Raw genomic sequence first — 21,129 nt, forward strand, 5'->3', positions numbered from 1 at the left:
AGCTTCGTTCATAGGGATGCTTAAAGGCCCACTTTACTTCACATTCCAGTAAGTCTGACTGTAGATAAGTGATCATACCATAATTATCCCATGGTTATCTGGGTCCTGAAGATCTTTTTTGTATAGTCTTATGTGTATTCTTGCCACCTCTTCTTAATATCTTCTGCTTCTGTTATATCCATACCTTCTGTCCTTTATTGTGCCTATCTTTGCATGAAATGTTCCCTTGGTATCTCTAATTTTCTTAAAGAGATCTATAGTCTTTCCCATTCTATTGTTTTCCTCTGTTTCTTTGCATTGACCACTGAAGAAGGCTTTCTTTTCTCTCCTTGCTCTTCTTTGGAATTCTGCATTCAAATAGGTATATCTTTCCTTTTCTCCTTTGCCTTTCACTTCTCTTCTTTTCTCAGTTATTTGTAAGACCTCCTCAAACAACCGTTTTGCCTTTTTGCATTTCTTTTTCTTGGGGATAGTCTTGATCCCTGCCTCCTGTACAATATCATAAACCTCTCTCCATAGTTCTTCAGGCACTCTCTCAGATCTAATCCCTTGAATCTATGGGGTTCCCTTGTGGCTCAGCTGGTAAAAAATCTGTATACAATGCAGGAGACTTGGGTTCGATCCCTGGGTTGGGAAGATCCCCTGGAGAAGGGAAAGGCTACCTACCCAGTATTCTGGCTGGAGAATTCCATGGGCTGCATAGTCCATGGGGTCGCAAAGAGTTAGACATGACTGAGAACCCCATGAACATTATGAAAAGGGAAAAAGATATGACACTGAAAGATGAGCTCTGCAGGTCAGTAGGTGCCCAATACGCTACTGGGGAAGAGTGGAGTAATAACTCCAGAAAGAATGAAGACATGTAGCCAAAGCAAAAACAATACCCAGTTGTGGGTGTGACTGGTGATGGAAGTAAAGTCCAAAGCTATAAAGAGTAATACTGCATAGGAACCTGGAATGTTAGGTCCACAAATCATAGTAAATTGGAAGTGGTCAAACAGGAGATGGCAAGAGTAAATATCAACATTTTAGGAATCAGTGAACTAAAATAGACTGGAATGGGTGAATTTAACTCAGATGACCATTATATCTACTACTGTGGGCAGGAATCCTTAGAAGAAATGGAATAGCCATCATAGTCAACAAAAAAGTCTGAAATGCAGTACTCTGACGCAATCTCAAAAACGACAGAATGAGCTCTGTTCGTTTTGAAGGCAAACCATTCAATATCATGGTAATCCAAGTCTATGACCCGACCAGTAAGTTTGATTAGGTCCCATCTGTTTATATTTTTTCCATTTCTATTGCCTTGGGAGAGTGATCTAAGAAAATATTGGTGTCATTTATGGCACAGAATGTTTTGCCTATGCTCTCTTCTAGTTTTCTAGTGTTAAACCTTTGGATTAAATCTTTAAGCCATCATGAATTTATTTTCATGCATGTGTGTCCTAATTTCAATGATTAACTTTCTCACCTTCACTTGCTGAAGAGATTTTTTTCTCATTTTATATTCTTGACTTCTTTGTTGAAGATTAATTGATCTTAAGTATGTGAGTTTATTTCTAGGGTCTCTATTCTGTTCCATTTATACATATGTCTGCTTTTCTACCAATACCACAAGATTTTTGACTAGTGCAAGTTTGTAATATTTTCTGAAATCTGGGAAGGTTATGCCTCCAGCTTTCGGATTTTTCCCCCTCCGGATTGGTTTGTCAATTCTGGGTCTTTTATAATTCCATATAAAATTCTGGATTTTTTAATCTAGTTCTGTGAAAAAATATCATGAGCAATTGTGTAGAAATTGCATTATCTGTACATTGCTTTGGGTAGCATTGCCATTTAACAATATTAATTTTTTCCAATCCGAGAGCATCAGACATATTTCCATTTCTTTGAGTCTGCTTTATTTTCTTTTTTAATGTTTTATAGTCCATAACATATAAGATTTTTTACACATATCCTTTAGAAGAAATAGAGTACCCTCATAGTCAATAGAAGAGTCCAAAATGCAGTATTTGGTGCAATTTCAGTGGGTGCAGGCTCAAAAAAATGAGAGAATGAGCTCAGTTTATTTCCAAGGTAAACCATTTAACATCACAGTAAACCAAGTATATGCCCAAAGAAGCTGAAGAAGCTAAAGTCAAACAGTTCTATGGAGACCTCCAAGACCTAACACCAAAAAAAATGTCCTTTTCATCATAGGATATTGGAAGGCAAAAGTAGGAAGTCAAGATACCTGGAGTAACAGGCAAATTTGGCCTTGAAGTACAAAATGAAGTAGGGTAAAGACTAATAGAAGTTTGTCAAGAGAACACACTGGTCATAGCAAACACCCTCTTCCAACAATGCAAAAGATGAATCTACGCATGTTCATCGCCATAATACACAAGGTTCAGCACCATAGTCAGGTTGATTATATTCTTTGAGCCAAAGATGGGGAGGCTCTATACAGTCAGCAAAAACAAAATGTGGAGCTGACTGTGACTCTGATATATTACATTTACATTTAAAGTCACTCAGTCGTGTCTGACTCTTTGTGACTCTTCTTTTCCATGGAATTCTCCAGGCCAGAATACTGGAGTGGGTAACCTTTCCCTTCTCGAGGGAATCTTCCCAACCCAGGGATCGAACCCAGGTCTCCTGCATTGCAGGCGGATTCTTTACCAGCTGAGCCAAAAGGGAAGCCCAAGAATGCTGGGGTGGGTAGCCTATCCCTTCTCCAGGGGATCTTCCCGACCCAGGAATTGAACCAGGATCTGCTGCATTGCAGGGGGATTATTTACCAACTGAGCTAACATGGAAACCAAAAATCTGACACTTGTGACTCAAATAACAAGCTCCTTATTGCAAAATTCAGGCTTAAATTGAAGAAAGTATGGAAAACCACGATACCATTCAGGTATGGCCTAAATCAAATTCCTTACAATTGATTATACAGTGGAGGTGACAAACAGATTCAAGGGATTAGGTCTGATAGACAGAGTGTCTGAAGAACTATGGATAGAGGTCTGTGATATTGTACAGGAGGCAGTGACCAAAATAATCCCAAAGAAAAAGAAACGCAAGAAGGAAAAATGGTTGTCTGAGGAGGCTTTATAAATAGCTGAGAAATGAAGAGAAGCAAAAGGCAAAGGAGAAAGGGAACTTATACCCAACTGAATGTAGAGTTCCAGTGAATAGAAAGGAGAGATAAGAAAGCCTTCTTATGTGAACGATGCAAAGAAACAGTGGCAAACAATGAGAGAGACTAGAGGTCGCTTCAGGAAAATTACAGATACCAAGGGAACATTTCTTGCAAAGATGGACACAAAAAAGGACAGAAATTGCAATGACCTAACAGAAACAGAAGTGATTAAGAAGAGGTGGCAATAATACACAGAAGAACTACACAAAAAGAGCTCTTAATGGCCTAGATAACTATGATGATGTGGTCACTCACCTAGAGCCAGATATCCTGGATTATGAAGTCAAGTGGGCCTTAGGAAGCATTACTATGAACAAAGTCATTGGTGGTGTTGGAATTCCTGTTGACCTATTTCAAATCCTAAAAGATGACGCTGTTATAGTGCTCTATTCAATATATTAGCAAATTTGGATAACTCAGCAATGGCCACATGACTGGAAAATGTCAGTTTTCATTACAATTCCAAAGAAGGGCAATGCCTAAGAATGTTCAAACTACCATACGATAGCGCTCTTTTCATGTGCTAGTGAAGTAATGCTCAAAATTCTTCAAGCTAGACTTCAATAGTATGTGCACTGAGAAATTCCAGATGTATAAGTTGGATTTAGAAATGGCAGAGGAACCAGAGATCAAATTGCCGACATCTGCTGGATCATAGAAAAAACAAGGGAATTCCTGAAAAAACATATACTTTGCTTCATTGACTATGGTAAAGCCTTTGACTGTGTGTATGACAACAAACTGTGGAAAATTCTTAGATATGGGAATACCAGACCACCTCACCTGCCTCCTGAGAAACCTGTATTCAGGTCAAGAAGAAACAGTTAGCACTGGACATGGAACAACAAATTGGCTCAAAACTGGGGAAGGAGTACCCTGACCCTGTGTATTTAATTTATATGCAGAGTACATCATGCAGAATGCCAGGCTGGTTGAATCACAAGCTGAATTAAGATTGCCAAAAGAAATATGAACAACTTCAGATATGCAGATGATACCATCATAATGGCAAAAATTAAAGAGGAACTAAAGAGCCTCTTGCTGAAAGTGAAAGAGGACAGTGAAAAAACTGGCTTAAAACTCAGTATTAAAAAAACTAAAATCACGGCATCCAGTCCCATCACTTCTTGACAAATAGATAGGAAAAATGGAAACAGTGACAGATTTTATTTTCTTGGGCTCCAAATCACTACAGATGGTGACCACAGCCATGAAATTAAAAGACAGTTGGCTCCTTGGAAGAAAATTTATGAGAAACCTAGACAGCATATTAAAAAACAAAGACATCACTTTGCTGACAAAGGTGCATATATTCAAAACTATGGTTTTTCCAGTAGTCACATACAGATGTGAGTTGGATCATAAAAAGGATGAATGCTTAATCTTAAGACTGATGCTTTCAAATTGTAGTTCTGGAGAAGACTCTTGAGTCTCTTGGACAGCAAGGAGATAAAACCAGCCAATCCTAAAATAAAATCAACCTTGAATATTCATTGAAAGGACTGATTCTGAAGCTGAAGCTCCAATACTTTGGCCACCTGATGCAAAGAACAGACTCATTGGAAAAGACCCTGATGCTGGGAAAGACTGAGGGCAGGAGGAGAAGAGGATGACAGAGCATGAAGTGATTGGATGTCATCACCAACTCAATGGATATGAGTTTGACCAAACTCCAGGAGATAGTGAAGGACAGGAAAGCCTGCTGCCCGTGCGATTTCAAGGAACTGGACACGACATAGCAACTAAGCAACAATGATTCCTAGATATCTTATTTGTATTTTTTTGGTTGATTTTACTTGGTTATGTATGATTGTTGTTATGTTTTGTTGCATTTGGTTGGGTAATATGTTGTTGAGAATTCTTGGACCTATATTCTTCAAAGATATGGCCTTTAATTTTCTGTTTTGGTGATATCTTTGGTTTTCATATTAGGGTAATGGTGGATTCATAGAATATCTTTGGGAGTGATCCCTTCTCTCCAATAGTTTGAAAGTGTTTGAGAATGATTAGTATAATCTCTTCCTTTATTTGTTAGAATTCCCCTGTGAAGTCATCTGGTCTTGGACTTTTTTGTAGGGAGTTTTTTTTGTTTTCTTTCTGGTTTTTTAAATTACAGATTCTATTTCATGTCTAGTGATTGTTTTATTTAAATTATTGATTTCTTCTTGATTCAATTTGGTGGGCTATCTGTTTCTCAGACTGTTCATTTCTTCCAGGTTTTTTTTCAAAAAATTTGTTGTCATATAATTGCTCATAGAATTTTCTTTTTTTATTTCTGAGATATCAATTGAGATTTCTCCTTTTTCAGCTTTTATTTTTTGAGGTTCTCTTTCCTTCGTGGTGAACCTGGCCAGAGGTTTGTCAATTTTGTTAACCCTTTCAAATAATCAGCTCTTGGTTTTTTGTATTTTTGTCCTGTCGTTTTTTCTTTTAATATCTATTTATTTCCTCCCTGATCTTTGTTATTTCCTGCCTTTAGATGACCTTGAGTTTTGTTTGTTCTTTATCTAATTATTTTAAGTGGTATGTTTGGTAGTTTGAGTTTCTCTTGGCTTTTGGTTTTGTTTTGTTTTTTGAGGAAGGCCTTTATTGCTATGAACTACCAAGAAATGGTTCTGCTGCATCCCATAGAATTCATATGGTTGTGCTTCATTTTCTTTTGCCTCAAAGTATCTGTTAACTTTTTTTAATTTTTCTTTTTAATGTTTTCATTGAGCCATTTATTTGGTAGCATGTTATTTAGTCTCCATGTAATTATTTTTTCCTTATTTTTTTTCCTGTGGTAACTTTCTGGTTTCAAGCTGTTGTGGTCAGAAAAATGCTAGAAATAGTTTCTACACTACTAATTTATGCTATGCTAATAAATTAATTTATTTGGTTGTGCTGGGTCTTCATTGCTATGCAGGCTTCTCTAGTTGCAGCATGCAGGAGCTACTGTTCCTCGTAGCGCACAGGCTTCTCACCGTAGTGGCTTTTCTTGTTGTGCAGCATGGGATCTAGTGCACATGGGCTTCAGGAGCTGTGGTGCATGGGCTCAGTAATTGTGGTTTCCATGCTCTAGACCACAGGCTCAATGATTGTGGCTCACAGGCTTAAATGATCTGCAGCATGAGGATCTTCCCAGATCAGGGATCAAATCCATGTCTCCTGCATTGGCAGCTGGATTCTTTACCACTGAATCACCAGGGAAGCCTCTACTATTTTTTTTAAATAACAGTTTTTGCCATCTATTTAACTCACCCTATGCTTTATTATAAACAGATCAGGAAGCTTTAAAACTGAAAAATCATTTTGTAATGATGCTCTAGGAAACTAAGTCATTAAATAGATCAGTGGCTGTTACCCACTGGTACATGAGAGAATCACTGGAAGAAGGTCTTCCACTCAAATTCCTGAGGCTCACATAGTATATTCTAATTCTCCTGGTCTGAGATGGACACAGACTGAAACTTTATGGATACTATTAATAAAGGCAATAAGTGATTCTAAAGCAGATCTACTGTCTACTCTGTAAACAGTGACATGGATTGAAGATTTTGCATTTTCTTAGGATTTAGAGGTACTATATTCCTGTTTGGTGGAACAAAACAACACTGGAAACTTTATAATGCTCATTAAGTTAACAAGTGAATGATTTTGAGCACCTGTGTGCTTGACAATATCCTTTATTCTACAGGTGCAGATATTGACCTTTCTCTCACGAAACAATAAGAAACTTGGCAAATATTATGGTGCACAAGGTTATCAAGTATGAATGGTGTAGAGGGCTGATGAGCATAATACATTTTCCCTTATCAATGTATCATCTAGGACGATTGAACAGAAATTCCAAGATGGAGAAAGGAAAGGATATGAAACATTTTTTTTTATTCCAGATGAAGTCAGGTTGAGGGAAGCAGCTCTTAAAAACTGGTTGACTTTTTCCGGGATTATAAAATATAATTCTTACAGGGATTATATTTTAACTTAAAAAATACCTCTTTGCAGGTGCATCACTGAGATTGTTTGCAGCTAAAAGGAAAACTCTGCCTTCTATCTGGTGGACTGAAACTGCCCCATCAACTTTTTTAGAGAACATAGAACTTCTTTGTTTCTGAGACTGTATGCAAGAGGGTTCAGGAGAGGGGTAAGGACAGTCCCAAAGAGAAAGAGACCCTGGTTCAACTTTGGAGTCTTGGCAGAACCAGGCCTCATGTAGATGCACATACCTGGACCAAAATAGAGACCCACCACACAGAGGTGAGAGGAGCAAGTGGCCAGAGTCTTGTTCCTGCCTTCTGGGGAGTTCATTCGGAGTACAGCAAGGAAGATGAGAACATAGGAGGACAAGATGAGAGATAAGGGCAGCAGCAGGACTAGGATGCTGGTCACCACTACAGCCTTCTCATAGGCTGAGATGTCCTCACAGACAATCCTAAGAACAGCCATGACTTCACAGAAGAAGTGAGGAATCTCTCTGGGGCTGCAGATGTGAAAATGTAAGGTGAAAGCAGTGTGGCCAAAGGAAGTAAGGGCACCTCCAGCCCAAGACATGGCAGCCATCTGCCAGCACATCCTAGGACTCATGATGACAGGGTACCGCAGGGGATTGCAGATAGCCACATAGCGATCAAAACACATGACAGTTATAAGGATGCATTCTCCAATGGCTACTGTCAGCGAGAAAAATATTTGAGTCCCACAAGCCAGGAATGATATGCCTTGCCATCCAGAAAAGAAGTTAGCCACCATCTTGGGTATGATGCTAGAGGTCAAAGTCAAATCCATTAAGGAGAGCTGACTGAGCAGGAAGTACATGGGGGTATGGAGCCGGGAGTCCAACCAAATGAGGAGGACCAGAAGAGTGTTGCCAATGAAGGCGGCCATGTAGATGAGAAGAACAATGGAAACCAAAGCTGTGTTGTATCTAAATTCAGGGAAGAGTCCCAGGAGGATGAAATTTGTGGATTCTGTCTCATTCCCTCCGCACATGACTCTCTGCAATGACAACACAAACGGAGGAGATTTGTTAAAAAAAAAAAAAAAAAAAAAAGAGTCAGTGCTGAAACAGTTTTTTAAAGTTTGTTTAAAATAATTTATAACAAAAATGGCAAGCATAAAATTGCTTATCCATTTTTTCAAAAAACCAGCTTTTAGCTTTGTTAATTTTTGCTATGATCTCTTTAGTTTCTTTTGCATTTATTTCTGCCCTAGTTTTTAAGATTCCTTTCCTTCTACTAACCCTGGGGTTCTTCATTTCTTCCTCCTCTAGTTGCTTTAGGTGTAGAGTTAGGTTATTTATTTGACTTTTTTCTTGTTTCTTGAGGTAGGCCTGTAATGCTATGAATCTTCCCCTTAGCACTGCTTTTACAGTGTCCCATAGGTTTTGGGTTGTTGTGTTTTCATTTGCATTCATTTCTATGCATATTTTGATTTCTTTTTTGATTTCTTCTATGATTTGTTGGTTATTCAGAAGCATGTTGTTTAGCCTCCATATGTTTGAATTTTTAATAATTTTTTTCCTGTAATTGAGATCTAATCTTACTGCACTGTGGTCAGAAAAGATGACTGGAATGATTTCAATCTTTTTGAATTTACCAAGACTAGATTTATGGCCCAGGATGTGATCTATTCTGGAGAAGGTTCCGTGTGCACTTGAGAAAAAGGTGAAGTTGATTGTTTTGGGGTGAAACGTCCTATAGATGTCAATTAGGTCTAGCTAGTCCATTACAAAATTGACAAACCATTAGCAAGACTTATTAAGAAACAAAGGGAGAAGAACCAAATTAACAAAATTTAAAATGAAAATGGAGAGATCACAACAGACAACACTGAAATACAAAGGATCATAAGAGACTACTACCAGCAGCTCTATGCCAATAAAATGGACAACTTGGAAGAAATGGACAAGTTCTTAGAGAAGTATAACTTTCCAAAACTGAACCAGGAAGAAATAGAAGATCTTAACAAAACGATCACAAGCAAGGAAATCGAAACTGTAATCAGAAATCTTCCAGCAAACAAAAGCCCAGGACCAGATGGCTTCACAGCTGAATTCTACCAAAAATTTAGAGAAGAGCTAACACCTATCTTACTCAAACTCTTCCAGAAAATTGCAGAAAAGGTAAACTTCCAAACTCATTCTATGAGGCCACCATCACCCTAATTCCAAAACCAGACAAAGATGCCACAAAAAAAGAAAACTACAGGCCAATATCACTGATGAACATAGATGCAAAAATCCTTAACAAAATTCTAGCAAACAGAATCCAACAACATATTAAAAAAATCATACATCATGACCAAGTGGGCTTTATCCCAGGAATGCAAGTATTCTTTAATATCCGCAAGTCAATCAATGTACTACACCACATTAACAAATTGAAAGATAAAAACCATATGATTATCTCAATAGATGCAGAAAAAGCCTTTGACAAAATTCAACATCCATTTATGATTAAAACTCTCCAGAAAGCAAGAATAGAAGGAACATACCTCAACATAATAAAAGCTATATATGACAAACCCACAACAAGCATCACCCTCAATGGTGAAAAGTTGAAAGCATTTCTCCTGAAATCAGGAACAAGACAAGGGTGCCCACTCTCACCACTACTATTCAACATAGTTTTGGAAGTTTTGGCCACAGCAATCAGGGCAGAAAAAGAAGTAAAAGGAATCCAGATAGGAAAAGAAGAAGTGAAACTCTCTCTGTTTGCAGATGACATGATCCTCTACATAGAAAACCCTAAAGACTCTACCAGAAAATTACTAGAGCTAATCAGTGAATACAGTAAAGTTGCAGGATATAAAATTAACACAGAGAAATCTCTTGCATTCCTATACACTAACAATGAGAAAACAGAAAGAGAAATTAAGGAAACAATACCATTCACCATTGCAACAAAAAGAATAAAATACTTAGGAGTATATCTACCTAAAGAAACAAAAGACCTATACATAGAAAACTATAAAACACTGATGAAAGAAATCAAAGAGGACACAAACAGATGGAGAAATATACCGTGTTCATGGAGTGGAAGAATCAATATTGTCAAAATGGCTATACTACCCAAAGCAATCTATAGATTCAATGCAATCCCTATCAAACTACCAACGGTATTTTTCACAGAACTAGAACAAATAATTTCACAATTCGTATGGAAATACAAAAAACCTCGAATAGCCAAAGTAATCCTGAGAAAGAAGAATGGAACTGGAGGAATCAATCTGCCTGACTTCAGACTCTACTACAAAGCCACAGTCATCAAGACAGTATGGTACTGGCACAAAGACAGAAATATAGATCAATGGAACAGAATAGAAAGCCCAGAGATAAACCCACGAACCTATGGTCACCTTATCTTCGACAAAGGAGGCAAGGATATACAATGGAAAAAAGACAACCTCTTTAACAAGTGGTGTCGGGAAAACTGGTCAACCACCTGTAAAAGAATGAAACTAGAACACTTCTAACACCATACACAAAAATAAACTCAAAATGGATTAAAGATCTAAATGTAAGACCAGAAACTATAAAACTCCTAGAGGAGAACATAGGCAAAACACTCTCCGACATAAATCACAGCAGGATCCTCTATGACCCACATCCCAGAATTTCAGAAATAAAAGCAAAAATAAACAAATGGGACCTAATGAAACTTAAAAGCTTTTGCACAACAAAGGAAACTATAAGCAAGGTGAAAAGACAGCCCTCAGATTGGGAGAAAATAATAGCAAATGAAGCAACAGACAAAGGATTAATCTCAAAAATATACAAGCAACTCCTCCAGCTCAACTCCAGAAAAATAAATGACCCACTCAAAAAATGGGCCAAAGAACTCAACAGACATTTCTCCAAGGAAGACATACAGATGGCTAACAAACACATGAAAAGATGCTCAACATCACTCATTATCAGAGAAATGCAAATCAAAACCACAATGAGGTACCATTACACACCAGTCAGGATGGCTGCTATCCAAAAGTCTACAAGCAATAAATGCTGGAGAGGGTGTGGAGAAAAGGGAACCCTCTTACACTGTTGGTGGGAATGCAAATTAGTACAGCCACTATGGAAAACAGTGTGGAGATTTCTTAAAAAGCTGGAGATAGAACTGCCATATGACCCAGCAATCCCACTTCTGGGCATACACACCAAGGAAATCAGATCTGAAAGAGACACGTGCACCCCAATGTTCATCGCAGCACTGTTTATAATAGCCAGGACATGGAAGCAAGCTAGATGCCCATCAGCAGACGAATGGATGAGGAAGCTGTGGTACATATACACCATGGAATATTACTCAGCCATTAAAAAGAATTCATTTGAATCAGTTTCTCTGAAACTGGAGCCCATTATACAGAGCGAAGTAAGCCAGAAAGATAAAGACCATTACAGTATACTAACACATATATACGGAATTTAGAAAGATGGTAACGATAACCCTATATGCAAAACAGAAAAAGAGACTCAGATGTGTAGAACAGACTTGTGGACTCTGTGGGAGAAGGCGAGGGTGGGATGTTTCAAGAGAACAGCATCGAACCATGTATATTATCTAGGGTGAAACAGATCACCAGCCCAGGTTGGGTGCATGAGACAAGTGCTCGGGCCTGGTGCACTGGGAAGACCCAGAGGGATCGGGTGGAGAGGGAGGTGGGAGGGGGGACCGGGATGGGGAATACATGTAAATCCATGGCTAATTCATTTCAATGTATGACAAAAACTACTGTAATGATGTAAAGTAATTAGCCTCCAACTAATAAAAAAAAAAAATTGTTTATCCATGATGATCTGCATCAATTCTTAACACTTTTTTTTGGTAACCCTGAACCATGATATAACGTATTTTAGAAACCAGAGTGTAAGTTTTTAAATGTGACTCATTATCATTAATGTTTGAAATATATTTTCTTACATTAAGAACAATTTTTGATCATTACAGCTTTTTCTTTAGAATGATAATGTTTGTTAATGGGTTGAGAAATCACAGTCACCGCTTGCACATTTTCAGGTTTTTGCTGTTTTTAGAAAATGATATTTCCATTTTTATCTTTTCAATGATTTTCTTAGCAATATTTTTGAGGAATAATTTACATTTATTTCCAGGTCATATAATATACTCTTTATTTGCTCATGAAAATTAGTATTAATTTAATTTATACAGGATTTAAAAAAATTTTAATGCTCCTGCTTAATCAAAGCTTCTGGCTTTGGACATTATAAACGTACAAATAAACTGGTCATTAGGACTGTGTTTTGTGTTATGTACATTTAAGGTTATTTTAAGCTTTTGATCTAATCAACCCTTCTTTATACTCTGGCAAATAAATGCACTATGTCTACATGGTTTCAATACAATAAATTCATACCAAGTGTCAATAAGTGAAAAAGGTATTTCTACATGAACTCACAGGATTCCTGATATTGTAAAATTCATATTACCTAAAACTTTAGTTATAATATTTATGTGCATGATTGGCACAGAGAAATTTTAGGGCTCCTTTCTCTCAGGCTTAGGGACTTTTTCTTTTAAGACTCTCTGAGCTGTATACAATCCTTCTCCTTGATACCTGTATAACCCTTTAAATTCCTAGACATACTCCTGCTGAGGTTACAAGAGGACATGTACTCATCTTGTAAACAAGTTGAACTCATGAAAATAGTTTTTAAAATTCTAAAAAAGATCAAAGTGACTCTAACAGTGTATTAAAACCTCATAATTGTCCAAATTTAATGTAAGCACAATTAATATTAGAATGTTTATAAAGTAAGAACAGATGTATCTAAGCATTTGAACAGATTAAAGAAAAAAGTTTACACATTAGAACAAAAACTTGATAAAATTAATTACTAAATACTGATTTAAAAGCCACCCTAACTATTAATAACTAGTTGTAGAATAAGATATTCTAATATCCTATTCTATTACTTTCCTGCCAATCTGTGACATTCATTTACTAGTGGAATTACTGAAAATACTATCTCTACAGGGCTTCTCAGGTAGCTCAGTGGTAAAGAATCTGCCAGCCAATGCTGGAGACACAGGAGATGCCAGTTTGATCCCTGGGTATGGAAGATCCCCTAAAGGAGGAAATGGCAACTCGCTCCAGTATTCTTCCCTGAAAGATTCCATGGACAGAGGAGCTTGTTGGACTACAGTCCATGGGGTCACAAAGAGTCTGACATGGCTGAGTGATTGAGCACACACACACACACACACACATCGTCTCTAAATTGTTAAGCTAATTCTTTCTTCATAGGTGTGCATTGTATGTGTGTCAACATTAACAGCAAGATCCAAGTTTCCTTTACTTTTTGCAAGAAGTCTTTTTGCAGAGAGTCTTTCCCCCTCTAACACAACATTCCCTTCTCAGAAACAGTGAACTCAAACATTAGGTCATTGTATACAACTCAATGGACATGAGTTTGAGCAAGCTTTGGGAGACAGTGAAGGGGCTTGCTGCAGTCCATGGGGTCACAAAGAGTCAGATACAACTGAGCGACTGAACAACAATACATTTCTAATCTTGTGCAATTTTACCTCAACTCCTGGCTTCCATCCAGATATTGCTTTAAATTTGTTCATCAAAAATAATGATAAGTTTTTAATGCAGGAATTCTGATAACAAAAATGGTCTAAGTCTGTTCTCCCATTGATCAATCACTAAAAGACTTCATTCTTGTGAAGAACTAGCTGAACTCTGTCAGCTGGCACTGCCAGAGACATCTATCTTTACATATCCAACTTTTATTTGAGCATACTATGTTGATTACCTGCAAACCAGGAAATCACAGTTAATCAGGGCCTTTCTCTTTGGGTGAATGTCTTGATGAGTTAGCCTTATTTTAGATGTGTACACTTTAAGATTCTAAAAAATAAATTTAATAGCAAAAATGGTCAGCGTTTATCTTATTCTCTCCTGCCTTAAAGGGAGCCTTCATGCAGTCAGGGCATTGTTTGTGGTTCATCTAGAGTCATCAGATGGTGAGAAACTGAGATTTCAGACAGGCCAGATCTTTGAAATTGTTCTGACTTTGTAAATAAGAAAGCAGGGTTCTGTGATGTAACTGCTTGTTTCACATCATCCTACTTCTAGCACAAGTGTTGCTTTCCTACTTGGCTAGATTCAATTATAAATTCTCACTCCAAATTCCATTCATCACAGTCTGAATTTAAACCTATATTTCATCATTGTTGCGGTTACATGTGTTAATATGTATCTCACCCTTTAAGTCATAAATCTGTGATGGAAGGAACTGTATTTGCTAAGTTCCAACTTTTCTCTCTAGATCTGACATGTTGCCTTCAGTGAAAATAAGTTAGATACACTATCAATTCAGGATTGGAATACAGGTCTTAGAACTCTGGATTTAATTCCTGTATCAAAACAGAAGCTTACAGGACAAAAACTATTTTTCTACCTAACAGAATTATTTTGTTTTGCCTTTATGATCCCTCATTGACTTCAGAGCATTTTGCAGCATTTTATCTGGTTGGACTATCTGGGAAGAGGGTCATCATTGCTATGTCCACTTGAGAAATAATATCCATAAATGACTAAAGGACACACAACTTTATTAGTCACATAGTTAAATAACACTTTCTTGCTGCTGGTGCTGCTAAGTCTCTTCAGTCGTGTCTGAATCTGTGCGACCCCGTAGACAGCAGCCCACCAGGCTCCGCCGTCCCTGGGATTCTCCAGGCAAGAACACTGGAATGGGCTGCCATTTCCTTCTCCAATGTGTGAAAGTGAAAAGTGAAAGTGAAGTCGCTCAGTGGTGTCCAAATCTTCGCCACCCCATGGACTGCAGCCTACCAGGTTCCTCCATCCATGGGATTTTCCAGGCAAGAGTACTGGAGTGGGGTGCCATTGCCTTCTCCAACACTTTCTTACTCATTAATAATTATCTGCTTAACAAGATTGAACCCTACAAATATTATTTACAAATAACTATAGAATTAACATTAGGAATGGATTTTTCACAATCAGAAAAAACTGGACTGTTTCTCTATCAAGATGCTTACCTTGAATTTGTGTTCAGTCATAAGTTCTTACAAAGTGTAAAATATTAAAATTCCTTTGGCCCAGTGACTCTGATTATACCGTTTAAAAAGAAAAGTAAACTATTCAGTAGGAAAAGATAGGTAATTGAGTATATCTTGATAAGCTGTCTCTCCTCAGCCTAAGTTGTAAGCAGGACTGGACTCTCCCTAATTCCTCAGTGGCCTGGGATTTAGCCCAGAGTGGCCAGTCTCTCTGAGCGTTGCTGCTTCCCGACTCAGCCCCACCAACTGCTCATTAAGGGCTGAGGTACCCAGGTGTAGTGGCCTAAAGGAATCTTCTCTCCAGGATATAATTAGTGTTTTTTGAAACTACCCACTAGCTACATACTCTGAATTTTTTATTTGTTTTCCTGTCAACACCACCATCATTTCCCCAGAGTTCCAACTTGTACTTTTCAGTTTAATCATTAATTTCATACAACCATTAAGCAAGTTATTGATTCCTCTTTTCTAACAATTCTTATTTTCTCCTGCATTTCTATTCATAGGACCCTCACTCTAGACCTATTTCCCCTGTGTAGAATACCACTTTTTCTTATCTTCTTAGCTAAATTCTCCCTTTTCTTCAAGGTCAGATATGTCTTGTCTCTGCATCAAAATCTACCTTTATTTCCACAGTGAATATCAGCATATTTTCATTAGTTAATTACAGTTCTCTCTCTCTCCCTTGGCTTATCATACCTACAGCACACTGTTAAATGATTTTTTCCAACTCTCTTACAATTAACAGTGGGATATAAAGAAATGTGGAAACATCTTGTGTTTGGAGAATTCTGTGCCTTTTCATACTCTCCTCTACACTTTTTTCCCTCACACTCAACTTTGCTGCTGCTGTCCACAATTGCTTTTGACCTCCAATCAATTATTTTGGCCATTAGAATTTATCAGGCAGAGTTTTTGGGTATTTTCCTTCTAAATATGAATTCAAATAGGTTCTTGATTCAAAACAAAATTAAATTGGTTCATCAAACTACACACTTTTAATAGACCAATAATACTTTAAAATAAACTTTTATTTTCTGAAAAGTTCTTGATTTAAAGAGAAGTTGTAAAGATAATACAGAGAGTTCTCATAAACTCCTCACCGTGTTTTCATCTTTCTTGACATTTTATTGCTGTTCAGTTGCTAAACTGTATCCTACTCTTTGTGATCCCATGGACTGCAGCACACCAAGCTTCCCTACCCTTCAATATCTCTTTGAGTTTGCTCAAACTCATGTCCATTGAGTTGACGATGCCATCCAGCCATCTCAAGCTCTGTCACTCCCTTTTCCTCCTGCCTCAATCTTTCCAAACATCAGAGTTTTTTCTCAGTGAGTCAGCTCTTCGCATTAGGTAGCAGAAGTATTGGAGTTTCAGCTTCAGCATCAGTCCTTCTAATGAGTATTCAGGGTTGATTTTTTTTTAAGACTGACTGGTTTGATCTCCTTGCTGTCCAAGAGACTCTCAAGACTCTTCTTCAGCACCACAATTCGAAAGCATCAGTTCTTTGGTACTCAGCCGTCTTTATGGTCCAGTTCACACATCTTTACATGATTACTGGAAAAACCATATCTTTGACTAGACGGACCTTTGTGGGCAAAATGTCTCTGCTTTTTAATATACTGTCTAGATTTGTCATAGCTCTTCTTCCAAGGAACATGCATCTTTTAATTTCATGGCTGCAGTCACCATCTGCAATGATTTTGGAGCCCAAGAAAATAAAGTCTGTCACTATTTCCATTGTTTCCCCATCTATTTGCCATGAAGTGACAGGACCAGATGCCATGATCTTCATTTCTGAATGTTGAGTTTTAAGCCAACTTTTTCACTCTCCTCTTTCACTTTCATCAAGAGGCTGTTCTTCACTTTCTGCCATAAGGGTGGTGTCATCTGCATATCTGATATTTCTGCCTGCAATCTTGATTCCAGCTTGTGTTTCAACCAGCCCAGCATTTCGCATGATGTACTCTGCAAGTTAACCCAAAGCTTCTGGTCTGGGTCTTATATTTTAAGGACAAACTAACCATTAGGACTGTGTTTTATGTTATTTTCACTTGTGGTTATTTAAGGTTTTAATCTAATTGACCCTTCTATTCGGGCAATAAACTCACTGTATGTACATGATTTATAGAAAATTCACATCAAGTAACAATAAGGGAGAAAGTTTTTTTCCACATGACCTCATAGGAACTTCCACTCTCCCAAAATTCATATTACCTTAATGATTAGTTATAGTAGTCAATGTGCCTGATAGGTACAGGTGAAATTAGAATTTCTCTCCCTCAGGCTTACCAACTTTTCCTTCTTAGATATTCATAGTTCTGCATAATCTCTCTCCTTGATACTTGTATAGTCCTTTAAACTCCTACACATACTCTTGTTGGGTGTACAAAAGGACATGCACCCATCTCCTGTGAGACTCCTAAGACTTCATTACAAAAACCTGACCAAAACAGTACAAGAATGAGAACATTATAAGCAAGTTGTACTCATTAAAATAGTTTCAAAAATCCTAAAAAAATGCAAGTTATCTCTAATGATGTATTAAAAGCTCATAATTATTTAAATTTAATGCAAGAAACTGTTAAACTTTATAATGTTTATAAAGAACAGATGTTTATTAAAGAAAATGCATTGCATTAGTTACAAAAACCTGATAAAATTTATCACTAAATCATGATTTAACATCCATCCTACAAACTAGTAGTAGAATAAGATTGCCTTCTGGCAATTCATTAACATTCATTTGTTAATTGCATTATTCAAAAATATCATTTCTAAATTGTTAAGCTAGTCCTCTCTAAACCTGTGTGTGTGTGAGTGTGTATGTATGTGTGTAGGTGTGTCAACATTAAGATCCAAATCTCCCTTGTTTTTTACAGGAAGATGGAAGAGTCTTTTCCCCCTCCACAGAAACAGTGAAAAAGTGGAAGTGTTAGTTGTCAGTCATGTCTGACTCTTTGAGATCCAATGAACTGTAGCCCACCAGGCTCCTCTGTCCATGGAATTCTCCAGGCCAGAATACTGGAATAGGTAGCCATTTCCTTCTCCAGAGGATCTTCCAGACCCAAGGATCAAACCCAGGTCTCCTGCATTGCAGGCAGATTCTTTACCATCTGAGCCTCTCCACAGAAACAGTGAGTGCAAATACTGGAGCACCATTTACTTTTCTAATCTCATACAATTTGATTTCAGCTCTTTGCTCCCAGCCTGATAATTAATTCAGATTTGTTTGACAAAAATATTGATCAGGCTTTCATGCAGGAATTCTGATAACAAAAAGATTTAAACCTTCCTTCCATTGTTCAGCCTATAAAAGCCTTTTCTTTCTTTCTTTCTTTCTTTTTTTTTTTTTTCTTCTTTTTTTGACCATACTGTAAGCCATGTGTGATCCCTAGTTCCCTAACCATGGATCAAATCCATGACTCTTGAATTGGAAGTGCAGTCTTAATTAACGGACCACCAGGGAAGTCCCTAAAAGTCTTTATTTCTTGTGAATAAATGGCAGGCCTCTGTGGGTTTGCACTGCCAAAAATAGGCATATATCTTTACATATTCAACTTTTATTTGAGTATTCTATATTGATCACCTTCAAAGCAAGAGATCAAAACTAATCAATGCCTGTTTCATTTCACAGGGTGCTTGAATGACTAGGCAAGTTAGACGGATTTTTTTTTTTCATTTATTTTTATTAGTTGGAGGCTAATTACTTCACAACATTGCAGTGGGTTTTGTCATACATTGACATGAATCAGCCATGGAGTTACATGTATTCCCCATCCAGATCCCTCCTCCCACCTCCCTCTCCACCTGATTCCTCTGGGTCTTCCCAGTGCACCAGCCCCGAGCACTTGTCTCATGCATCCAACCTGGGCTGGTGATCTGTTTCACTGTAGATAATATACATGCTGTTCTCTCGAAACATCCCACCCTCGCCTTCTCCCACAGAGTCCAAAAGTCTGTTCTGTACATCTGTGTATCTTTTTCTGTTTTGCATATAGGGTTATCATTACCATCTTTCTAAATTCCATATATATGTGTTAGTATGCTGTAATGTTCTTTATCTTTCTGGCTTACTTCACTCTGTATAATGGGCTCCAGTTTCATCTATCTCATTAGAACTGATTCAAATGAATTCTTTTTAATGGCTGAGTAATATTCCATGGTGTATATGTACCACAGCTTCCTCATCCATTTGTCTGCTGATGGGCATCTAGGTTGCTTCCATGTCCTGGCTATGATAAACAGTGCTGTGATGAACATTGGGGTGCACGTGTCTCTTTCAGATCTGGTTTCCTCAGTGTGTATGCTGATTTTAAATGTGGAAAAACTTTAAGATTAAAAAAAAAATAGTGACAAAATTGGTCACCATTTATCTTATTCTCTCTTGCCTTAAATGGAGCCTTGGTGCAGTCAGGATGTTGCTTGTGTCTCATCTAGAGTCATCAGATGATGAGTAACTGAGATTTCAGACTATCCAGGCTTTGAAAATTCTATAACTTTGTGGATTAAAAAAAGAGTTCTGTGATTTAACTGCTGTTATATACCCTCCCATTTTAATTTTAAGTGATGCTTTCTTAGATAGTTCAATCATTATAAACTCTCACTCCAAATTCTATTCATCACAAACTAAATTTAAGCCTGTTTGGCCAATATCACTGATGAACATAGATGCAAAAATCCTTAACAAAATTCTAGCAAACAGAACCCAACAACATATTTAAAAGATCATACATCATGACCAAGTGGGCTTTATCCCAAGGATGCAAGGATTCTTCAATATCCACAAATCAATCAATGTGATACACCACATTAACAACTTGAAAGATAAAAACCATATGATTATCTCAATAGATGCAGAAAAAGCCTTTGACAATATTCAGCATCCATTTATGATAAAAAATCCTCCAGAAAGCAGGCATAGAAGGAACATACCTCAACATAATAAAAGGCATATATGATAAACCCACAGCAAACATTATCCTCAATGGTTAAAAATTGAAAGCATTTCCCCTAAAGTCAGGAATAAAACAAGGGTGCCCACTCTCACCACTACTATTCAACATAGTTTTGGAAGATTTAGCCACAGCAATCAGAGAAGAAAAAGAAATAAAAGGAATCCAGATTGGAAAAGAAGCAGTAAAACTCTCACTGTTTGCAGATGACATGATCCTCTACATAGAAAACCCTAAAGACTCCACCAGAAAATTACTAGAGCTAATCAATGAATATAGTAAAGTTGCAGGATATAAAATTAACACACAGAAATCCCTTGCATTCCTAAGCACTAACAATGAGAAAACAGAAGAGAAATTAAGAAAACAGTTCCATTCACCATTGCAACGAAAAGAATAAAATACTTAAGAATAAACCTACCTAAAGAAACAAAAGAGCTATATATAGAAAACTATAAAACACTGATGAAAGAGATCAAAGAGGACACAAATAGATGGAGAAATATGCCATGTTCATGGGTTGGAAGAATCAATATTGTGAAAATGACTATACTACCCAAAGCAATCTATAGATTCAATGCAATCCCTATCAAGCTACCAACGGTATTTTTCAGAAAACTAGAACAAATAACTTCATAATTTGTATGGAAATACAAAAAAAAAAAAAAAAAAAAAAAAAAAACCTTGAATAGCCAAAGCAATCTTGAGAAAGAAGAATGGAACTGGAGGAATCAATTTGCCTGACTTCAGACTATACTGCAAAGCTACAGTCATCAAGACAGTATGCTACTGGCACAAGACAATGGAACAAAATAGAAAACCCAGAGATAAATCCATTCACCTGTGGACATCTTATCTTTGACAAAGGAGTCAAGACTGTAAAATGGAGAAAAGACCATCTTTTTAACAAGTGGTGCTAGTACTAACACATATATATGGAATTTAGAAAGATGGTAAT

At 37.3% G+C, this 21,129-nt stretch overlaps 1 protein-coding gene across 1 annotated transcript; it reads right to left on the reverse strand.

Moving 5' to 3' along the window:
* Window positions 1-7,216: 7,216 nt before the first annotated feature.
* On the reverse strand, window positions 7,217-8,155 carry LOC110152608 (olfactory receptor 2M5-like). Its single transcript, XM_020916399.2, has one exon. The coding sequence runs from the start codon at window positions 8,153-8,155 to the stop codon at window positions 7,217-7,219; it is 939 nt and encodes a 312-aa protein (XP_020772058.2).
* Window positions 8,156-21,129: the final 12,974 nt, after the last annotated feature.

This window comes from Odocoileus virginianus, chromosome 3 (assembly GCF_023699985.2).
Source record: "Odocoileus virginianus isolate 20LAN1187 ecotype Illinois chromosome 3, Ovbor_1.2, whole genome shotgun sequence".
NCBI classification, from domain to species: Eukaryota; Metazoa; Chordata; class Mammalia; order Artiodactyla; family Cervidae; genus Odocoileus; species Odocoileus virginianus.

What these genes read in the sequence shown, in the direction of transcription:
- LOC110152608 (XM_020916399.2), bottom strand. Translation starts at nt 8,155, where the DNA reads ATGTGCGGAGGGAATGAGACAGAATCCACAAATTTCATCCTCCTGGGA.